At 39.8% G+C, this 20,766-nt stretch overlaps 1 protein-coding gene and 1 pseudogene across 4 annotated transcripts in view; both read left to right on the top strand.

The window, feature by feature from the left end:
• Positions 1 to 1,870, top strand: part of LOC132673715 (uncharacterized) — a 29,955-nt gene extending 28,085 nt beyond the window's left edge. For all 3 annotated transcript variants that reach the window (XM_060626500.3, XM_060626502.3, XM_060626501.3), the window contains one exon: positions 101 to 1,870. In XM_060626500.3, coding sequence (XP_060482483.1) covers positions 101 to 1,005 — 905 coding nt within the window. In that variant the 3' untranslated portion in view covers positions 1,006 to 1,870. The remainder of the gene's footprint in view (positions 1 to 100) is intronic.
• A 6,135-nt stretch (positions 1,871 to 8,005) lies between these two features.
• LOC132673244 (uncharacterized) lies at positions 8,006 to 19,368 on the top strand (annotated as a pseudogene). Its single transcript, XR_013557630.2, has 3 exons — positions 8,006 to 8,131; positions 13,201 to 13,327; positions 17,872 to 19,368. The product of XR_013557630.2 is annotated as an uncharacterized LOC132673244 (transcript).
• Positions 19,369 to 20,766: the final 1,398 nt, after the last annotated feature.

Raw genomic sequence — 20,766 nt, 5'->3', positions numbered from 1 at the left:
ATTTATTTCAGAATTAGATACTAGATTTGAAATCATGTTTCTTTCAATAACTGTTGATGGAAAAAATTAACGAGGCATGTCTTATTGTACTCCTTTTTAGAAGCTGATTGGCTGCTTGTTGATGAATCAGAGAAGAACCAAGAAAGCAAAGACAATTTTTTGAATTCAGTTTTGTTCACCTTCAATAAAATTCTGACTACGGAGAGATACCATGGTTATAACATGAGCACAAGCCTTAATCCTACAAGAAAAAAACCATATGAATGTAAATCATATGGGAAGAGTTTGCAGTCTACTTTAGATTTACTTAATTATAATACATACTATACTGGAGAAAACTCTTATGAATGCACTCAATGTGGGAAAACCTTCAAAAAGAAGTTTCATTTCATTAGACATGAAAAAAATCATACGAGGAAAAAGCCCTTTGAATGCAACGACTGTGGGAAAGCCTATAGCAGGAAGTCTCACCTTACATCTCATCAGAAAATCCATAATGGAGAGGGAGCCTTTGTGTGCAGTGATTGTGGGAAAGCATTTATGTACAGAGCACAACTGGTGGTCCACCAGAGACTTCACACTGGAGAGAAGCCTTATGAATGCCATCAGTGTGGGAAGTCATTCACTTGGAACTCTTCCTTTACCCAACATGTGAAATCTCATACACTCGAAAACTCGTTTGAATGTAAAGAATGTGGGAAAACCTTCAGGTATAGCTCATCCCTTTATAAACATTCTAGATTTCATACAGGAGAGAAACCCTACCGATGTATCATATGTGGCAAAGCCTTTGGTAACACATCTGTGCTTGTTACGCATCAAAGAATTCATACAGGAGAGAAACCATATGGGTGTATTGAATGTGGCAAAGCCTTCATCAAGAAGTCACATCTCCTTAGACATCAGATAACTCACACAGGAGAAAAGCCCTATCAATGTAACAAATGTGGGAAAGCTTTTTCCCAGAAGTCAAATCTTATTGTACACCAGAAAACTCATACATAATATTCATGCTGTGAATATGACAAAGCCTTAAATATTAGATAAATCTTATTAAATCGAAAATTCATGGTGAAGAGAAATCCACCAATTTGGATTTGGCAAAGTAGATTCCCATAAAAAAATAATGCCAGTCATGTTCTGAAAGTGATAATAAAGTGTTAAAAAGATCACAGAAAACATTGATTTATAAATAATAGAGCATGGAGCTTAAAAAGTAGCATAAATTAATGAAGGAATTAGTGAAAACTACATTTACCATCTCTGATTTTTATTTTTATAACAAATTATCAAATATGCAAGTGTGAGTATAAAATGTTTACGTATTAAATTATATGTTAAGAGTGAAGCACATATCATTTTTTCTTCCAATCCTAAAAACCTGCAAGTGAAAAAATGTGGTTTAATACGAAGTATGAATTTCAGTAATATTTTCATCCATTTGGCACTTTTAATGGGCAAGGCAGTGTTACTGAGTCTCAGTCTCCTCTTTAATTATAAAACTTGTTGGGGCGCCTGGGTGGCTCGTCGGTTGGGCGTCCGACTTCGGCTCAGGTCATGATCTCACGGTCTGTGAGTTCGAGCCCCGCGTCGGGCTCTGTGCTGACAGCTCAGAGCCTGGAGCCTGTTTCGGATTCTGTGTCTCCCTCTCTCTCTGCTCCTCTCCTGTTCATGCTCTGTCTCTCTCTGTCTCAAAAATAAATAAACGTTAAAAAAAATTTTTAATTATAAAACTTGTTAAAAAGATGTTTTCCTGTGTATGTAAGCAGCAAAACAATATACCAATTGAGAGGGAAAAGCATTTGTATTCTGTATTACGGTAAGCATTCAGTTGAAAATAAGTTTGTAAATAAAACATTTGCCCTTCACACATTCCTGTTCTTTTTCACTGGTGTATCTACATAAGGTGTAAGCACAGCTCAAGTAATGTTTAACTGAGGTACCATCTGTATTTGATTTTAATAGACTAGGGTGTCCTGATACTTTGCAACTTTGGGGGAGTGAGTTTTTGTGTCTGTTTTTGTTTTCTTGTAAGAAATTGAGACAGGCTTAGCTCTTATGGGTGCCTGGAGTTGTCCTTGTGACAGCATAGGCGGCGTTAAGTTGCAGAGAGCATGTCCCTCCTTAGCAACTTCACTTTGGAATGTGATATTATGTAAGTTATGCATAGTCCCTTAAAAGGATGAACCACCCATTATTTAAGCTGGAGTTTTTAATTGCTGTCCACAGTGTTCCTTGATAATGTCAAAAAAACTTTATGCCTTTTCCTGAGTAGTGACAAAACAGCCTGAACCTAAATTTGGAAATCAAGCCTTTTCAAGCTTAAGCTGAGTTATAACTGTTGCATTGTTTTTCTTTCATTAGCCATTTTTTGAAGAGTAACATTGAGTAATGATTGTGAGAGATAGTACTTTTTTGAACAAGCACACAAGAACTTATGGAACTAAGTTAAATCTTGTCTACTGACAAGAATTCTTCGCTTGACCAAACTTTTATCAGTCGCCTGCACCTTCTAGGCCTTCTCTTCTGTGCACTTCCTTGTAAAATGGTTTTAGCAAGAATCTCATGGAGTCAGTTTAACCAGAACTCCCTACCCTTGGTATTTGATCAGATTCCTCATCCTCTACCATCCATCACCCTGGCCTGTCTTCAGCAACAGTCGCGTTTGTTAGGTCGGTTTAGCCAGAATCCTCCTTACCTCTGATTTTCCACCCATTGATTCCCACCTTGCTCCTTTGCTATAAATTCCCACTTGCCCATGCTGTATTCAGAGTTAAGACCAATCTCTCTACCCAATTGAAATCTCAATACAGTGGTCCTTATACCTATTGCAATGGTCCTGTCTTGCCATCTTTAACAAGTGACTTTGAATATCTTCTTTCTTTTTTTAATTTTTATTTTCGAGAAAGCGCAAGTGGGGGAGGGGCAGAGAGACGGAGACACAATTCAAAGCAGGCTCCAGGCTCCGAACTGTCAGCACAGAGCCCGATGCGGGGCTCAAACTCACGAACCGCGAGATCATGACCTGAGCTGAAGTCGGACCCTCAACCGACTGAGCCACCCAGATGCCCCGAATATCTTCTTTCTTTCATACTCCCCAAGTGTTTCAGGAGGCTACAGGCTGGTTTTACTCTCGTAGTTCCAAAAATGTCTGGAACCCCTTTCTTTTGGAATTGTCTTTCAGAATCAGTTTGATAGCCATGCCGGAAATTCTTTAGGTATTTATAGTCACAGGACTTGCCTTTTTTTCAGCTCAACGTTTTTCTCACTTCCTACATGAGATCCTCATTTTGTCCTACTTAGTTTTACCATTCCCATCCTGTCTCCCTTTCCCAAGCCCTTATCTCTCATCTGAGAAACTCCAAACTACTTAAAGGTAGTAGTTAGGGAGAGAGGCGGTAGGGGGCTCTACTGTTGCCAGCATGATGTGAGGCCCCTTGAAAGAGCAGCTGTGTGGGTCAACGTGGCAAGAAGTGTGCGGTGATCTGCTCTGGGGATAAGGGAATAAAACAAGGGAGTTTTAATTGTAATATATCAGGAAGCATGTAATCTGGGGTTCATAAATTATTTTGCTCCCTTCTGTAAGTGGAAGTAGGAATGCACTAGTAGAAAAAAATATTTCCAGTACTGGACAGATATAAACTGCCTCCTAGACAGCTTTTGCCACTGACCTCATTGTCAGGCTGTACAAAATTTTGGCAAGAAGAAAAACAGAACTATGCTTGGACTCATCTAAACATCTTGGATTCCCAGAACTCCCTAGTCTATTTGTGCTCTGTGGCTGAGACAGCCACGCACAATTTAGGTGAGAAATCCCTTGATTTTTACCACCTCTTTACAGTTTGTCATACCTTGAGATTTTCCGGGGGTTTGTTGTTTGTTTGTTTTACTCTATAAAAAGATAATTCAAAATGCCTTTTCTCTCTTTTATTTATACATAGGTGGTGTATTGGCATTTCCCCCCCCCAATGAAACTGTTCATTTTTCTGATTATATATGGTAATTTTTAAGAATCAAATATGAAAAATGTAATGAGAAAACAAAAAATGGAAAGGGAAATCTGAGTTTAGGAGTCCTCATGTTCTAGAAAAAAGGAGAACATTTAGGCCTTCTAAGATGTAAAAAATTAAGAGTAGAAAAGCATAGAAATAGAATATGTAACTTACAAATCTGAAGAGAGGAATAATGAGAACTTAATATATCCAACAGAGATCAGGGAAAGTGAAAAGTGCAGAAAAACTCTACACTTTATTCATATTTCACTACTTTCCCCACAAATGTCCTTTTTCTGTTCTACGATCCAATCCAAGATACCACATTGTATTTAAACCAACAATGTTCTTTTTAACAAATTTTTTTTTTCCAGTCCAGGATCCAAACCAGGATTACCATTTTACCATTGCATGTCTTTTTTCCTTTTCTTTCTTTTCTTTTTCTTTCTTTCTTTCTTTCTTTCTTTCTTTCTTTCTTTCTCTCACAAAGACCATATGGATTTATGGATTTATTTAATTTATTTCTTTAGTAGCATAACTTTTTTTAAATTTTTTTTAAATATAATTTATTGTCAAGTTAGCTAACACACAGAGTATACAGTGTGCTCTTAGCTTCGGGAGTAGATTCCCATGATTCATCACTTATATATATAACACTCAGTCCTTATCCCAACAAGTGCCCTCCTCAATGCTCATTACCATTTTCCCTCCCGGCCCCGCCGTCAACCCTCAATTTGTTCTCTGTATTTAAGAGTCTTGTGATTTGACTCCCTCTCAGTTTTTTTTCCTCTCAGACTATTTTTTTTCTTTCCCTTCCGCCATGGTCTTCTATTAAGTTTCTCAAATTCCACATATTAGTGAGAACATAGATCTTTCTCTGACTGACTTATTTCACTTAGCATAATACCCTTCAGTTCCATCCACATTGTTGCAAATGTGAAGATTTCATTTTTTTTTCATTGCCAAGTAGTATTCCATTGTATATATATATACCACATCATCTTGATCCATTCATCAGTTGATGGACATCTGGGCTCTTTCCATACTTAGGCTATTATTAATAGCCCTGCTATAAACATTGGGGCTATGAATCAGCACTCCTGTATCCTTTGGATACATTCCTAGTAGTGTATTCCTAGTAGTGTTACTGCTGGGTCATAGGGTGGTTCTATTTTTAATTTTTTTGAGGAGCCTCCACACTGTTTTTCAGAGTGGCTGCACCAGTTTGCATTCCCACCAACAGTGCAAGAGGGTTCCCCTTTCTCCACATCCTTGCCAACATCTATTATTGCCTGAGTTGTTCATTTTAGCCACTCTGACCGGTGCAGTGGTATCTCAATGTGGTTTTGATTTGTATTTCCTTGATGATGAGTGATGTTGAACGTCTTTTCATGTGTCTGTTAGCCATCTGGATGTTCTTCTTTTGAAAAGTGTCTATTCATGTCTCCTCCCCATTTCTTCATTGGATTATTTGTTTCTCAGGTGTTGAGTTTGATAAGTTCTTTATAGATTTTGGATTATAACCTTTTATTCAATACGTCATTTGCAAATATCGTCTCCCATTCCGTTGGTTGCCTTTTAGTTTCATTGTTTCCCTTGTTGTGCAGAAGCTTTTTATCTTGATGAATTCCCAATAGTTCATTTTTGCTTTTATTTCTCTTGCCTCTGGAGACGCGTTGAGTAAGAAGTTGCTGCAGCTGAGGTCAGAGGTTGTTGACTGTTTTCCCCTATAGCATTTTGATGGTTTCCTGTCTCATATTTAGGTCTTTCATCTATTTTGAGTTTATTTTTGTGTCTGGTATAAGAAAGTGGTCCAGTTTCATTCCTTTGCATGTTGCTGTCCAGTTTTCCCAGCACCATTTGCTAAAGAGACTGTCTTTTTTCCATTGGATACTCTTTCCTGCTATGAAAGATTAGTTGGCCATACATTTTTTGGTCCCATTCTGGGTTCTCTATTCTGTTTGATTGGTCTATGTGTCTGTTTCTGTGCCAATACCATACTGTCTTGATGATTACGGCTTTGTAGTACAGGCTAAAGTCCGGGATTGTGATGCCTCCAACTTTGATTTTCTTTTTCAACATTACTTTGGCTATTCAGGGTCTTTTCCCACTGCATTTCTTTAGATTCCCTTAATCTGAAATAATTCCTCATCCTTTCAACATCTTTCATGACTTTGTTATTTTTGGAAAGTACAAGCCAGTTATTTTGTTGAATGTCCCTCGTGTTCAGTTGGTCTGATGTTTTCTCATAATTAGATTCAAGGAATGCATTTTCAGCAAGTATATTACATAAGTGATATTCTCAGCATTTCAGGACAGGAGGCACAATGTTGACTTGTTTCATTACTGGTAATTTTAACTTTGATCACTTGGTTAAGGTGGCATCTACCAGGTTTCTCCATTGCAAAATTACCATTTTTTTCCTTTGTAATTAAGTAATTTGTAGGAGAAATATCCTGTTTTTCATCAAAAATTTATTAGTATCAAATAAAATACAACAAGTGCTCCATGAGGGCTGGTATTTTCATCTGTTTTGTTCATTAGTACACACCTAAATCAATGCCTGGTACATAACATGAGCTTGATCAACATGTTTTTGTTGAATGAATATTAGATATATGCTTACAATAAGGCCTGATAGTATACACACATTTTATTTTATGTTTATTTATTTTTGAGAGAGTATGAATGGGGGAGGGGCAGAGAGAGAGAGAGAGAGAGAGAGAGGGAGAATCCCAAGCAGGCTCCGTGATGTCAGTGTGCAGTCTCACTCAGGGCTCAACCTCATGAACAGTGAGATCATGACCTGAGCCAAAGTTGGAGGCTTAACGGACTGAGCCAGCCAGGTGCCTCCACACATTTTATTTTAAAGGGTGGGGGCAGAGGATTGAGGTAAAAAGATCTGCAAAAAACAAAAAACAAACAAATAAAAAACCATGTAAAAGAGAAAGTGTCTCAAACCCACTCTGGGCAAAAGGGTTTTGTTTTTGTTTTGCACACTATAATTCATGGGGAAAATTATCATTCTGGTACAATTCTGGGAGAAACTATCATTCCTAATAAGAAATTTTAAAATGGCTTTCATTGATTAAAACTTGGTCTAGAGGGGCGCCTGGGTGGCTCAGTCAGTTAAGCGGCCGACTTTGGCTCCGGTCATGATCTCGTGGTCTGTGAGTTCGAGCCCCGCGTCCCGCGTCGGGCTCCGTGCTGACAGCTCAGAGCCTGGAGCCTGTTTCTGATTCTGTGTCTCCCTCTCTCTGACCCTCCCCTGTTCATGCTGTGTTTCTCTCTGTCTCAAAAATAAATAAACGTTAAAAAATAAAAAATTAAAAATTAAAAAGACTTGGTCTAGAAACTAGTCATTTCCCCACCTTGATTCCTGAGAGATACACTCTCCTCTTTGTAGCTAGCCAAAAATGATTAGGTAATCCTTCTCTTTTCCTTTTATAAAGTCTTTTCCCTGAGTGAAACTTGAAATTGGACTCCTGCCAATGTTACTTTACAGCAAGACCGTAATAAAAAAGACTGAAACTTACTCATAATTAGGCTGTCTAAAGTAAAGAACCTTTTTAGCAGGGCTCTAATACATTAAACAGTTAATATTTAAAAATTATTTAAAATAAAAACATATTTATGTTATTCCTGTGTTGCTAAAATAAGTTTGTTTTTAAAAAGAAAATGAAAGAAGAAATCATATTTGGCCATGATACATTTTCCTTTCAAATTAATTACTGTTTCCTATTTGCCATGTCGATATGCTATATATTTTCCATATGTCATCTCTATATAAATAACTCAAAATTACATACACGTTTCTCTTCAATATAACCAGAGCGCTCCTTGAAGCTCAAGTGCCACCAAACTAGAAATTTCCACCAGGTGAAGGGGAAACCCCTAAGGCTTTGCCGACATAAATTCCACGAGCCTTGTGGGAAATGTAGTCTCAGGTGGCTTTGCCGGGAAGACCCTGCGAACTCTCGGCGGATTGTTATTCCCGCGCACGCGCAGGAGGGCCCTCCGGAAGTGGTCTATGTTCCTCGGCGTGCTTGGGTGCTGAGCTGCTAGTGATCGTGAAGGGCTGCAGGGACAGTTGAAGGGCAAAGACCGGCGTGTTGGTTCAAGCAAAGGAAATAAAAACTGTAGGTAACCCCGCTGCACGGTAGCATGTGACTCAGAAAGCCGAGGAAGGACGAGGCTCCCGCTGCCCTGGGGTGGAGTCCAGGTCTGGCTGGGGTGCGGCGGATCTGTTTGCGTCGGTCGCCGTGTTGTAGGTGCTGTGCACTGCGTAGGGAGCCCACGCCTGGGCGTTGAACTGCCCCTCACCTCATTCTAGGAGCCTTTTGACTCTCAAACTGCAGTGAACCCCCTCAAGGTGGCGGAGACGAGAGCCAACACATCGAGAGCCAAACACTGGTAAACACTTTTCAAAGTGCATTTATTTATCGTGGTTACTCAGCGTTAAGTGTCCTCATCATTTCACAGAGAGATGTGGAGTTACCTGCTTCAAAGCATACAGCTAGTAGTAAGTGGAGGAGATGGTGTTCAAACCCAGAGCAGTTTTACCTGAAATTTCATTCCTTTTTGCAACATAATACTCTGAAACAATAAAGTTAGTTTGTATTCTTTCAGAGGAGTGAATGTTAAGTGAATTTCAACCTGTGATCATTGTTTTTTGTTTGTTTGTTTGTTTGTTTGTTTTTGAGAGAACCCTTAGTGTCTCTGCAGGAAGACTGTAATTGAACCTGTGGGTCCTTCTTGCATGTACCTGCCTGTTTCAGTTTCCAGCAGCCCTGGTTAAAATCTACACAAGGCCAACCTAGGGCCACAGATGATTGTGAGTTTACAGTCTTGGGGCCCAGGGTGAAGGTTCCAGTTGCTTCTCTGTCCTCCAGTCCATCTTTTCTAGAAGGAAAGAAGAAAGATTAATTCTGGGAAGACTCTCCTGACCTGTGACTTTTTATCCCATTTCAGGAGAGACAGGAATCATCTTTCATTCCACCTACCTGGTGAGAGTAGAGCTTGACTCATGGCATTACAAGTGAGTGCCTTCAGAGGTGTTGTCCTAAGTGTTTGAGGAGAGAGCTGAGAATTACAGAAAAATGGAGAGTTGGGTGTATGTGGTCAGGCTCCACAGGAGAAGGAAACTCACAGGAGGAAATTGAGGGTATGATCAAGGGAAGGAAGAATCAAGAACTGCTACAGAAGAAATTGTTTCTTTCCTAAACACCTTCTCTCCTCCCCTCCCCATCTGCCTGCCCCAGCCTGTCCTTCTTTCTCTCCTTCTCTCTCCCTCTCTGGGCTCTCACAAACACACATTAGCACCAGTGCATCCCTTTCATTTCCTATTGGTCCACTGGTTCTTTCAAGGCTGGTTCCATACTGTTGGAGTTGTTACATTTGCCTTTTGGTGTACTGATTCCCTCTGTCCCCTTGCCTAAATGCAGAAAGAGTTTACGGAGTAATCACAGACTGGTAGCGCCAGAAGATTTTTTAGGCAACTTCTAGTTCTGCTTCCTCATTTTAAGGAGGAATGAAACTAGCCCGGAGATCGCAATTGAGTGCCTGGAACTAAACGGCTTGTTAGTGGCTAAGTCAGGTGCCAGTCCAGTCTCTGATTCCCAGATCATTGGCTTTTTCCTGCCCCACAGTTCATTTGGGCCAAAGTTGCTTAATACGTTTCTTTTGAAAATGCGTAGCAAGGAGAGAACCAGCACTAAAAGCGGTTCATCCATTAATGCATTCGGCAAACATTTGCTAAGTATCTGATGTGAGCCGGACACCGTTCTGTTGCTTGGTGAGCAAAACAGAGTCCACACTGAGCAAAACAGAGTCTCTTTTCGTGGAAGGAAATAAGCAAAAACCAAATAACCTGTCACCTGGTGGCAAGTGGTATGAGGAAAAGGAGTAAGGGTGTATGGCCTGATGGTGACAGTGAGAGAAGCTGTGTTATATGAGGAGGTCAAGAAAAGCTTCACTGCTAAGTGACATGTAGGCAGGGACCTAAAAGAATTTAGAGAGTGAGGGATGCCTAAGTGGCTCAGTCGGTTAAGCATCTGACTTTGGCTCAGGTCATGATCTCGCAGTTCACAAGTTCGAGCCCAGCGTCGAGCTCTGTGCTGACAGCTCAGAGCCTGGAGCCTGCTTCGGATTCTGTGTCTCTCTGCCCCTCCCCCACTCATACTCTGTCTCTCAAAACAACACACTACAGTAAACATTAAAAAATAAATAATTTGGGGCGCCTGGGTGGCTCAGTCGGTTAAGCGGCCAACTTTGGCTCAGGTCATGATCTCGCGGTCCATGAGTTCGAGCCCCACATCGGGCTCTGTGCTGACAGCTCGGAGCCTGGAGCCTGTTTCAGATTCTGTGTCTCCCTCTCTCTGACCCTCCCCCGTTCGTGCTCTGTCTCTCTCTGTCTCAAAAATAAATAAACGTTAAAAAAAAAATTTAAAAAAAAACATTAAAAAAAATAATAATTTAAGAATTTAGAGAGTGAGCTGTGCAGTATCCGAGTTTTTCCAGGGAAAGAACAGTCCAAGTAGAAGAAATGTACAGAGATCGTGAGTAATCAACCTTGGTATTTTGGAGGAACAGCAAGAAAACGTAAAGTCTGATAGGATGACCTGTCAGAGAGTGATTGAAAGATTAAAGTAAAAGAGATTAGGGGCACCTGGATGGCTTAGTTGGTTGAGCATCTGACTCTTGATTTCTGCTCAGGTCATGATCCCAGGGTTGTGGATCGAGCCCTGCGTGGGGCTCCACGCTGAGTGTGGAGCCTGCTTAAGAGTCTCTCTCTGCCCCTCTCCCAGGCTTGCTCACTCACTCTCTCTCTAAAATAAAAAATTAATTAATTAATTTTTTTTTTAATTTTTTTTTTAACGTTTTTTTTTTTAATTTATTTTTGAGACAGAGAGAGACAGAGCATGAATGGGGGAGGGGCAGAGAGAGAGGGAGACACAGAATCGGAAGCAGGCTCCAGGCTCTGAGCCATCAGCCCAGAGCCCAACGCGGGGCTCGAACTCACGGACCGCGAGATCGTGACCTGAGCCGAAGTCGGTCGCCCAACCGACTGAGCCACCCAGGTGCCCCTAATTAATTTTTTTAAAGTAGATGAGATTAGAAGAGGTGGAACCAAAATGGTGTAGGGACTTATAGACCTTGGCTTAAAGTTTATATGTATATTTGTAAATTGTATATGCATATCTATTTCTTATGTGTATGTGTATATATGTATGTGTATCTGAAAAAGTAATGCTTCATAAAAAATTTAGAAAGTACAAGTATAAAAGTTATGATCCTGCTGTTTTTACAACCATAAATAATAATTATTTACATTTTGATATAGGACCGCCAAGGTTGTGTGTCTCTGGGTGCATATTTAAAAAAAAAAAACACAGGGAAGGATCATATTATGTACTTTAATGTACTTTTTTCACCTACAAATATAAATGGAAACTCTTTCCATAACAATATCTTTCTATAGCATTTTTAGAAAAATCAACACCATATTAACGGACATTTAAGCTGTTGTCAGTGTTTTCATATTGTAAGCAATGATGTGAAAACATTACTTTTTATCTCTCCTTGCCTTTTTTATTTTTAAAAATAATTACAATTTTATTGAGTGCTTACCATGTGCCATATATTGTTCTTAATGCTTTACATGTATTGACTTAGTTAATCGTCATAAAAATCCTATGACGTGTATTATTATTACCAGCATTTTGCAGATAAGAGAAGTGAGATACAGAGTGGTTAAGGTAACTCTATCAGGGTCACACTGCTAGTAAGAGGAGTAGCTGAATTTGAACCCAGGCTGCCTGGCTCCAGAGCCCAAACTTTAATCTTTGTATCCGTCCGTTTTTATTTCTTTAGGATAAATTTCTGGGTGAAAAGAAATCCTTAGATAAGAAATTAACAATAAGTTGTAATATATCAATGGGAAGAAATGTATACATCTACCCAAGAGAGCACATCCTTGTCCAACTTTCCTATGATCATAGCAGAATTAAAAGTGGACAAGTTGGTGGGGCGCCTGAGTGGCTCAGTCGGTTAAGCGTCCGACTTCGGCTCAGGTCATGGTCTCACGGCTCATGAGTTTGAGCCCCGCGTCGGGCTCTGGGCTGACAACTCAGCGCCTGGAGCCTGCTTCGGATTCTGTGTCTCCCTCTTCTGCCCCTCCACTGCTTGCACTCTGTCTCTCGCATTGTCTCAAAAATAAATAAACATTAAAAAATTAAAAAAAAAAAAAAGTGGACAAGTTGGTGCTTCCAGAATGTGGACTTGTGTTACTTGTTTGAATAATCATTCATTTCATTCTTCAGTAGCCTATTCTAGCAGGCATATGAGTACTGTACTTATTTCTAGGCTGGAAAAGCAGAGAAATCCCCCTAGTCTTGTTTTCATAGATCTGCGTCCTTTCCCATGAGCATCAGAAAATGACCAATTTCTAGGCAAGACACTTATCCATCCGTCCACCTGTTCATCCATTTATTCATTCAAATTTCACTTTGTTTCCTAGTGAATTTGCAGTGACTTACAAGAATCCATATACTGCAATGGGAAAGTATAAATATATAAGAAACAGGAAAAATATAGATAGAAATTTAAATTGAACACACACTTAGAAAGCTGATATGAAGGTCATAGGGTCTGCACACTAATGTTGAATGCAAATGTGTGATTAATCAGTCAGAAAAAACATAGCCAATCAATGAATTATTGGCCTTGTCCTAGAGAATAAGGCATAACAATTCCATAGATAAGGTTTGCCTCGCATGTACTATGAAAGAAAAAATTTGATAAGTGTTTATTATGTAGGAGATTTGTTATAAATGCGGTAGAGGTTTTCATATGACCATTTTTGGTGTCCTTTTTATCTAAACATACATGAGGCCAAGGCCATGCTCAGTGAACTTAATATTTTCTCTTTTTCCTTCTCTTCCTCTGTACCTCCCCATTATATATGAATGTATATATATGTGTGTGTGTATATACATGTGTGTATATGTGTATGTAGTGGGGCAATTCGAATATGATTTTGTTCTCTCACAAATTTTAATTCTGGGTCTAGTACATAGTAGTTTTTAGTTACCCTGTATAACTTATTGCAGACTGAGAACAATGAACAGAATCAGAGCAACTGCTCTGAATCCCCTCCACTTCCCCCAGCGGTACCCACTACAGGTAAAAGACAAATGTGCCGTTACAGGGATCGGTGACATTCCAGGATGTGGCTGTGGACTTCACCCCAGAAGAGTGGCAGCTGCTGGACTGTGATCAGAGAACCTTGTATTGGGATGTGATGCTGGAGAACTTTAGAAACCTCACCGCAGTGGGTAAGGACAGTGGGTGGTAACTAACTCTTCACTGTAACTGAGCATGTACTCATAGTGCCCTTCCTGTGGGACGTGTGGACATTCTAAAGCATTACGGAGTTTGGCCCTGAATGTCAGTGGTCACAGACTCTTGATCCCCTTTGAGATGAAGCATAAACAGAGAATGTGTGTTTATGCTTCCACCTCCCTCCTCTCCTCTCTGCCCGGGCTCCTACGCTGCCTGTTTTATGTAGGTCCTTGCTTTGTTCTCTTAATTCCCCAAATCCTCATTCTTCTTCCTTCCTAAATGTGATCGCAGATATTTTCTGTGTATCTGGCTCTTACAGTGTAGTCAGATTGTGTGGTTTTCAGAAACAAGGAATGAGGTGAGAGTGTAGAGTGTTGCACTAATCTTGATGGAAGGGAATCAAATCTCAGAAATAGTGAAGAACCATCTTCTCCCCATTTCCCTAACAGTATTATTATCAGCTGACTTAGCCTTGTAGGGATTTGAGCTTGGCATTGATTTTGTTACATCGGACAAGGTTACATTGACTTCATGGTAACCATCAGAATTGACCTTGACCTCAAAATATATAAAGGCAAGTGTTGCTATAAACTAGAAGCCTTGTGTTTCAGGTCCCCAAAGTTAATAGAAATCATAAGTGTGGAAACCAAAATGGAAACTTTGAGTTGAAGGGTGTGGTGTCATGGGCAAAGCAGGGTTCTGGAGAGTGTGGTATCTAGGAAATTGAAAGAGGTTGTAAAAAGCAGTTAATTTTCAGGACAAAGTCATGAAAAGTGGTAGAAATAGCTGATGATAGACGCAAACAAAAATTTATGGCTGGTCTCTCAAATGTTCCTCTGGGCCCCTCCTTGTGTTCCTGGGTATATGCAGGCTTTGGGGGTTGATCCTAGCTGGAAGTGGGAGTTGGACAGTTTTATACACAGAGGCCTCAGCCATGATTTGGATGATTTGAGAGGATATAGGAGTGTGCTTACGGATAAAAGGGAGTTAATGGTTTCATAGTCATTTGGTGGTTGTGTGCAGGGGAAGGAGAAAGAGAGTTATATGAAGGAAATTAAGAAGATCCTACAATAATCTTGTTTCTTTTAATTTAATGTTTATTTATTATTGACAGAGAGAAAGAGAGAGAGAGCATGGGGGAGGGGCAAAGAGGGAGACACAGAATCCAAAGCAGGCTCCAGGCTCTGAGCTGTCAGCATAAGAGCCAGACACAGGGTTCAAACTCACGAACTGCGAGATCATGACCTGAGCTGAAGTCAGTCGCTTAACCGACTGAGTCACCCAGGGGCCCCCAGGATAATCTAGTTTTTAGATGTTGTTGGCCTTGACTCTTATTAAGCTTCTCCAAACCAATCCACATCTTCTCATTTCCCCATGCTACTTTTATGCCTTGCTCCTCTGATTACCCTTTCATTTCTCTGACATGGCTCTTCTGTTCTCAGAGCTTAAAACTTTGTGTCCTTGTTAAGAGTGCTTTCTAACATCATCCTTTGTCATTATAACTTTACCTTGTTCCCGTTTAACCGTCTTCCACAGGTTGGAAAGTCTTGTTTATAAATAGAAAAAGCTATTTGTCGGGGCGCCTGGGTGGCTCAGTCGGTTGGGTGTCCGACTTCAGCTCAGGTCACGATCTCGCGGTCCGCGAGTTCGAGCCCCGCATCGGGCTCTGGGCTGATGGCTCAGAGCCTGGAGCCTGCTTCCGATTCTGTGTCTCCCTCTGTCTGCCCCTCCCCCATTCATGCTCTGTCTCTCTCTGTCTCAAAAATAAATAAACGTTAAAAAAAAAAAAATTAAAAAAATAAAAAAAAAAAAGAAAAAGCTATTTGTCATTATTGTTTTCCACAAGACCCCATTTCAGCAATTTGTTCTTAAAGCCCAGGGGCAGGGCAAATACAAATTTCTTTTGTTTTGCTGTCCAGAATGGGGAAGTAGACTCCAAGAGAGATTTGTGTGTGTGTGGTAAAAAAACACAGAATATGAGATCTACCCTCTGGACAGATTTTTATGTGTACAGTACAATTTTGTTAACTGTTCGCACATCGTTGAACAGCAGATCTCTAGAGCCTTTTCATCTTGCGTGACTGAAACTTTGTACCTCCTGAATGACAACTCTCCATCTCTCCACCCCTCCCAGCCTCTGGCAACCACCGTTCTACCTTCTATATCTACGTGTTTGACTATTTTAAATTCCTCATATGAGTGGAATCTTGCCGTATTTATCCTTCTGTGACTGGTTTATTTCACTTAGCCTAATGCCTTCAGGGTTCATCCATGTTGTAGCTTATGATACAATTTCCTTCTTTTTTCAAATAGTATGTATGTAGATACTACATTTTCTTTATCCCTTTACCTTTAAAAAAATTTTGTTTTAATGTTTATTCATTTTTGAGAGAGAGAGAGACAGAGCGCGAGACAGGGAGGGACAGAGAGTGAGGGAGACACAGAATGTGAAGCAGGCTCCAGGCTCTGAGCTGTCAGCACAGAGTCCGACGCAGGGCTCTAACCCACAAACTATGAGATAGATCATCACCTGAGCCGAAGTCAGCCGCTTAACCTACTGAGCCACCCAGGTGCCCCATATCCCTTTACCTTTTTTTTTTTTTTTTTTTTTTTTATTTATTTTTGGGACAGAGAGAGACAGAGCATGAACGGGGGAGGGGCAGAGAGAGAGGGAGACACAGAATCAGAAACAGGCTCCAGGCTCCGAGCCATCAGCCCAGAGCCTGACGCGGGGCTCGAACTCACGGACCGCGAGATCGTGACCTGGCTGAAGTCGGACGCTTAACCGACTGCGCCACCCAGGCGCCCCATCCCTTTACCTTTTAATTGACATTAGATTGTTTCTAACTCTTGGCTATTGTGAACAATGCTGCAGTGAACACGGGAGTGTAAACATCTCTAGAAATCCTGTTTTCAGTTGTTTTGATAAATGTCCAGTAGTGGGATTTCTGGATCATATGTTGGTTCCCTTTTTGGTATTTTGAGGAAACTCCATAGTGTTTCCCACAGTGGTTGTACCATTTTACATTCCCACAAACAGTGCACAAGGTCCCATTATCTCCATGTGTTTGTGCCAATACTGGTTATTTTCTGTTGTTGTTGTTGTTGTTTATAATAGACATCCTAACAGATGTGAGGTGTTCTCTTATTGTGGTTTTGACTTGCATTTCCCTGATGATTAATGATGTTGAGCATCTTTTCATGTACTTGTTGAACATTTATTTGTATGTCTCCTTTGGAGACAGGTCTATTAACGTCCTTTGCCCATTTTTTGCTATTGAGTTGTGGGGGTTCCTTACAGATTTGAGATATTAACCTCTTACCTGGCAAGTGTTTTTTAAACATTTTTTTCTCCCATTCTGTAGGTTGCCTTTTCACTTTGTTGGTTGTCTCCTTTGCTGCACAGAAGCCTTTGGATTTGATGTGGTTCCAGTTGTCTGTTTGCTTTTGTTGCCAATGCTTTTGGAGTCATTCAACAACTCTTGCCAAGACCAACCTTACAAAGCTTTCCCCCTGTGTTTTCTTCTAGGAGTTTTACAGTTTCAGGTCTCACATTTAAGTCTCTAATACATTTTGAGTTGATTTTTGTGTGTGGTGTAAGATTAGGGTCCAATTTCACTCTTTTACATGTGGATATCTGGTTTTCCTAGCACTCTTTGTTGAAGAGACCATCCTTTCCCCATTGTGTAGTCTTGGCTCCCTTGTTGAAGACCATATATGCGTGCGTTTGTTTCTGGGCTCTCTCTTCTGTTCCATTGGTCTAGGTGCCTGCCTGTCTTTATGCCAGTACTATACTATTTTGATTAATGTAATTTTGAAGTAATGGTTTCAAGTCAGGAAGTATGAAGTCTCCTGCTTTGTTCCCTTTCTTAAGAATGTTTTAACGATTTGAGTCCTTTGTGGTTCCATATGAATTCTAGAATTGTTTTTTTGTATTTCTGCAAAAAATACCCCTGGAATTGTATTGAATCTGTAGATTGCTTCGGGAAGTATGGACATTTTTAACAATATTAAGTCTTCTAGTCTGTGAAGTCAGTTTACTTGTCTTTAGTTTCAGCAGTATTTTGTAGTTGTCCATATACAAGTCTTTCACTTCCTTGGTTAAGTTTATTCCTAATTAATTCTTTCTGATGCTGTTATAGGATCGTTTTCTCAATTTCCTTTTTGGATTATTTGTTTTAGTGTATGGAAACACAACTGATTTTTGTATATTGACTTTGCATCCTGCAACTTTGCCAAATTTGTGTATTAGTTCTAAATAGGTGTGTGTGTGTGTGTGTGTGTGTGTGTTCTTTAGGGTTTTCTACATATAAGATCATGTCATCTGTGAACAGAGATACTTTATGCCTCCCTTTCCAGTTTGGGTGCCTTTATTTCTTTTTCTTACCTAATTGGTCTAGCTAGGGCTTTAGGACTATGTTGAATAGAAGTGGTCAGAATAGGCATCCTTGTTGATATTATAGACTTTAAAATTTTTCTTTTCCTAACATGAGATTGGAAAGAGTAACTGGGAATGTTTAATTTTATACCTTTTTAGAAGTTATCTGCTTACTTGATGATGCACTAGAGAGACAGGAGGGAAGCAAAGACAATTTTTTGAATCAAGATATGTTCACCTTCAAGGAAACACTGACCATGAAGAGAGTCCAAAATTGTAACCTGAGTATAAAATGTATTTCTTCAAGACAAACACAAATGTGAATCAAATGGAAAGAGTTTGCAACCTAATTCACACTGGCTTAGTTATAATAAAAGTTATACCGGAAAAAATTCTTATGAATACAAGGACTGTGGAAAAGCCTTCAAAAACAAGTTTTGTCTTATTAGACATGAGAGAAAAGCACAGAAGGAAAAAAAGCTTTGGCTGCACTGAATGTGGGAAAGCCTTCCAAAAGAGGTCTCATCTTGTTAGACATGAAAAAAAGCATACAAGAGAAAAAAACCCTTTGAATTCAATGACTGTGGGAAAGCCTTTAACAGTAAGGGACACCTTATAGCCCATCAAAAAATTCATAGTGGAGAGAGATCCTTTGCGTGCAGTGATTGTGGGAAAGCATTTGTGCACGAAGCACAACTGGTGGTCGGTCCCCCAGAGACTTCACACTAGAGAGAAGCCTTATGAATGCCATCCGTGCGGGAAGTTGTTCACTCACAACTCCTCCTTTACCCAACACGTGAAATCTCATGCACTCGAGAACTCGTTTGAATGTAAGGAATGCGAGAAAACCTTTGAGTACAGTTTACCCCTTTATAAACGTTCTAGATTTCCTATAGGAGAGAAGTCCTACAGATGTAGAGAATGTGGCAAAGCCTCAGTGCTTGTCACGCATCAGAGGATTCATACAGGCGAGAGACCCCCACGGGTGTACGAACTGTGGAAAAGCCCTCATCAAGAAGTCACATCTCCTTAAACATTACTTAACTCCTACAGCAGAGCAACAAAACAAATGTGGCGCATGTGGGAGATGTTTTAACCGGAAGACACATCTCACTGTCCATCAAAGAACTCATAAACACATGGGAGCTTTGTGAATGTGGGAGAACGTGCAGTTAGCCTTTTAATAAAGCAGCAAAGAATTAATAATGAGAAAAAAAACCCACCAATTGGATGAATGTGGAAAAGCATGTTCTGAAATTCATATTCTGTAAGTGGTACTGCTAATTTTATTGAGAAGATAACAGAAGATTTTGAGTTTACAAGTTGAGAATTTTACTGCATAGCATAAAACTGAAGAAGTTGTAAACAATTTCAAAATCAAGGCATCAAGCTGACTATAATTACATATATGTATTGCCCCAATTTATGATTTTTATACAAGTTATACAAGTGCATTGCTTAAGAAATTTGTATAACCATAGGTTTGAAATATGTGCTACGCACATTACACGAAATTATATCTGTTATGATGATGGTTGCACAGCATTGTGATTGTACTTAATGCCATGAATTACTTAAAATGGTTAAAATAGTACATTTTATGGTGTGTATATTTTATTGCAAGAAAAAACATATAAATAAAACTTAAAACCAAAACTATGTCTGGTAAAATGTCTGGTAAACACCGTCATTGTCTCTTCAAATCTAAAATCACCATATGCAGAATTGCTAATTATAAGTGAAATCAGTGCCTTATTATGTAGAATGAAGTTCAGTACTATGAATTTTATCTCTGACCATTTCTTGGCACCTGTGAATAGTAGTGGAGGTTTTTACTGAGCCTTCTGGAGCCTCCTTTTAAATAATAGAAGTCAGGGACAGTGATGAAATCTTGCACTGCCTCTGCTGAGCTGAAGACATTGGGTAATATGTTTTCTTGTCTGTGCAGAACACCAAAGCGTGTGTGTATGTGTGTATTTAATCCTGATTAACTGGATACTGAAGAAAGAAATCAGCTGTGTTTTGTAATACTCTGAGCACTTAGTACGGGAAGAGAGGCATTTCTTCAGGTAAATAGTCATGTAAATAAAAGCCATCCTATTTAACTGGCACGGCTACCTTAGTAGGACAGAACCTAGCTCAAGCAGCATGTAACTGGGGTACTTTGTTTGGAAAAATTAGGCATCGTGATACTTTGCAGAAACTTCTGGAAGAAAATTAGTACTTTTTTGTTGTGGAAATTGATTCAGAGGTCTCTCAGGCCTGTTTGGAAGTTTCCAGGTGACTAGCACAGGTGTCAAATCCAGCTCTTTGAAAAGCTTTTCTGCTTTCTTGAGCTGCTTACCAGCTCTTGTATAATTTGACATTATGTAAGTTTTGTGTTTTCCTTTTAGAAACACGTGAACCAACAGTGATTTAAGTGGAAATTTTTTATTTCAGTTTAAGTGTTACTTGATAATGTAAAAATGTCTTCAAGCCTTTCAGTGGTTGTGAGGCTTAGGTACAGACAGCATTGAACTTGAACCTAAATTCACCAAATCAGGTTTTCTCTTGCAAGCAAAGTTGTTGGATTAAATGTGTGAACTTGGAATTGTTTTCATGTCACGAGCATTTTTGCAGGGTGACGATGGGTGAAGACTTACTATACCTGAGTGATTTTCTGAATATCCATCAGATCTAAAGTTAAGCCGTGTCTCGCAAAGTTTCCAATACTAAGACTCCATGCTAGTTAAACAGGCAGCCACTCCAGACCTCTTGGCAAACCACAAAGGTGTATATGTAAACTAGTTATAAACTCAGGGAGTTTTTCTCAAGTTCCCCTGCCTTGTCTCTCATTTCCTCTTTAAAGCTGTCACTTCGCTTTATTTAACATTACTCTTCCCCTCCTAGTTCTTTTTCAGCTCCTGTCCTTAGCAGTAATAGCATCTGAACAAACCCAAACTTTAAGACAGCAAGAAGACTCCCTTAGGGGTGTGGAGTATGTCATTGCCTCTAGAAGGATGTGAGACCCCTAAGAGACTGTCTTGCGCATCAGGGTGGCCAACTGAGGACAAG

This window comes from Panthera onca, chromosome C1, assembly GCF_046562875.1.
Source record: "Panthera onca isolate mPanOnc1 chromosome C1, mPanOnc1 haplotype 2, whole genome shotgun sequence".
NCBI classification, from domain to species: domain Eukaryota; kingdom Metazoa; phylum Chordata; class Mammalia; order Carnivora; family Felidae; genus Panthera; species Panthera onca.
The sequence above is the reverse complement of the archived record's forward strand: the minus strand, read 5'-3'. Positions and strand labels throughout refer to the sequence as shown.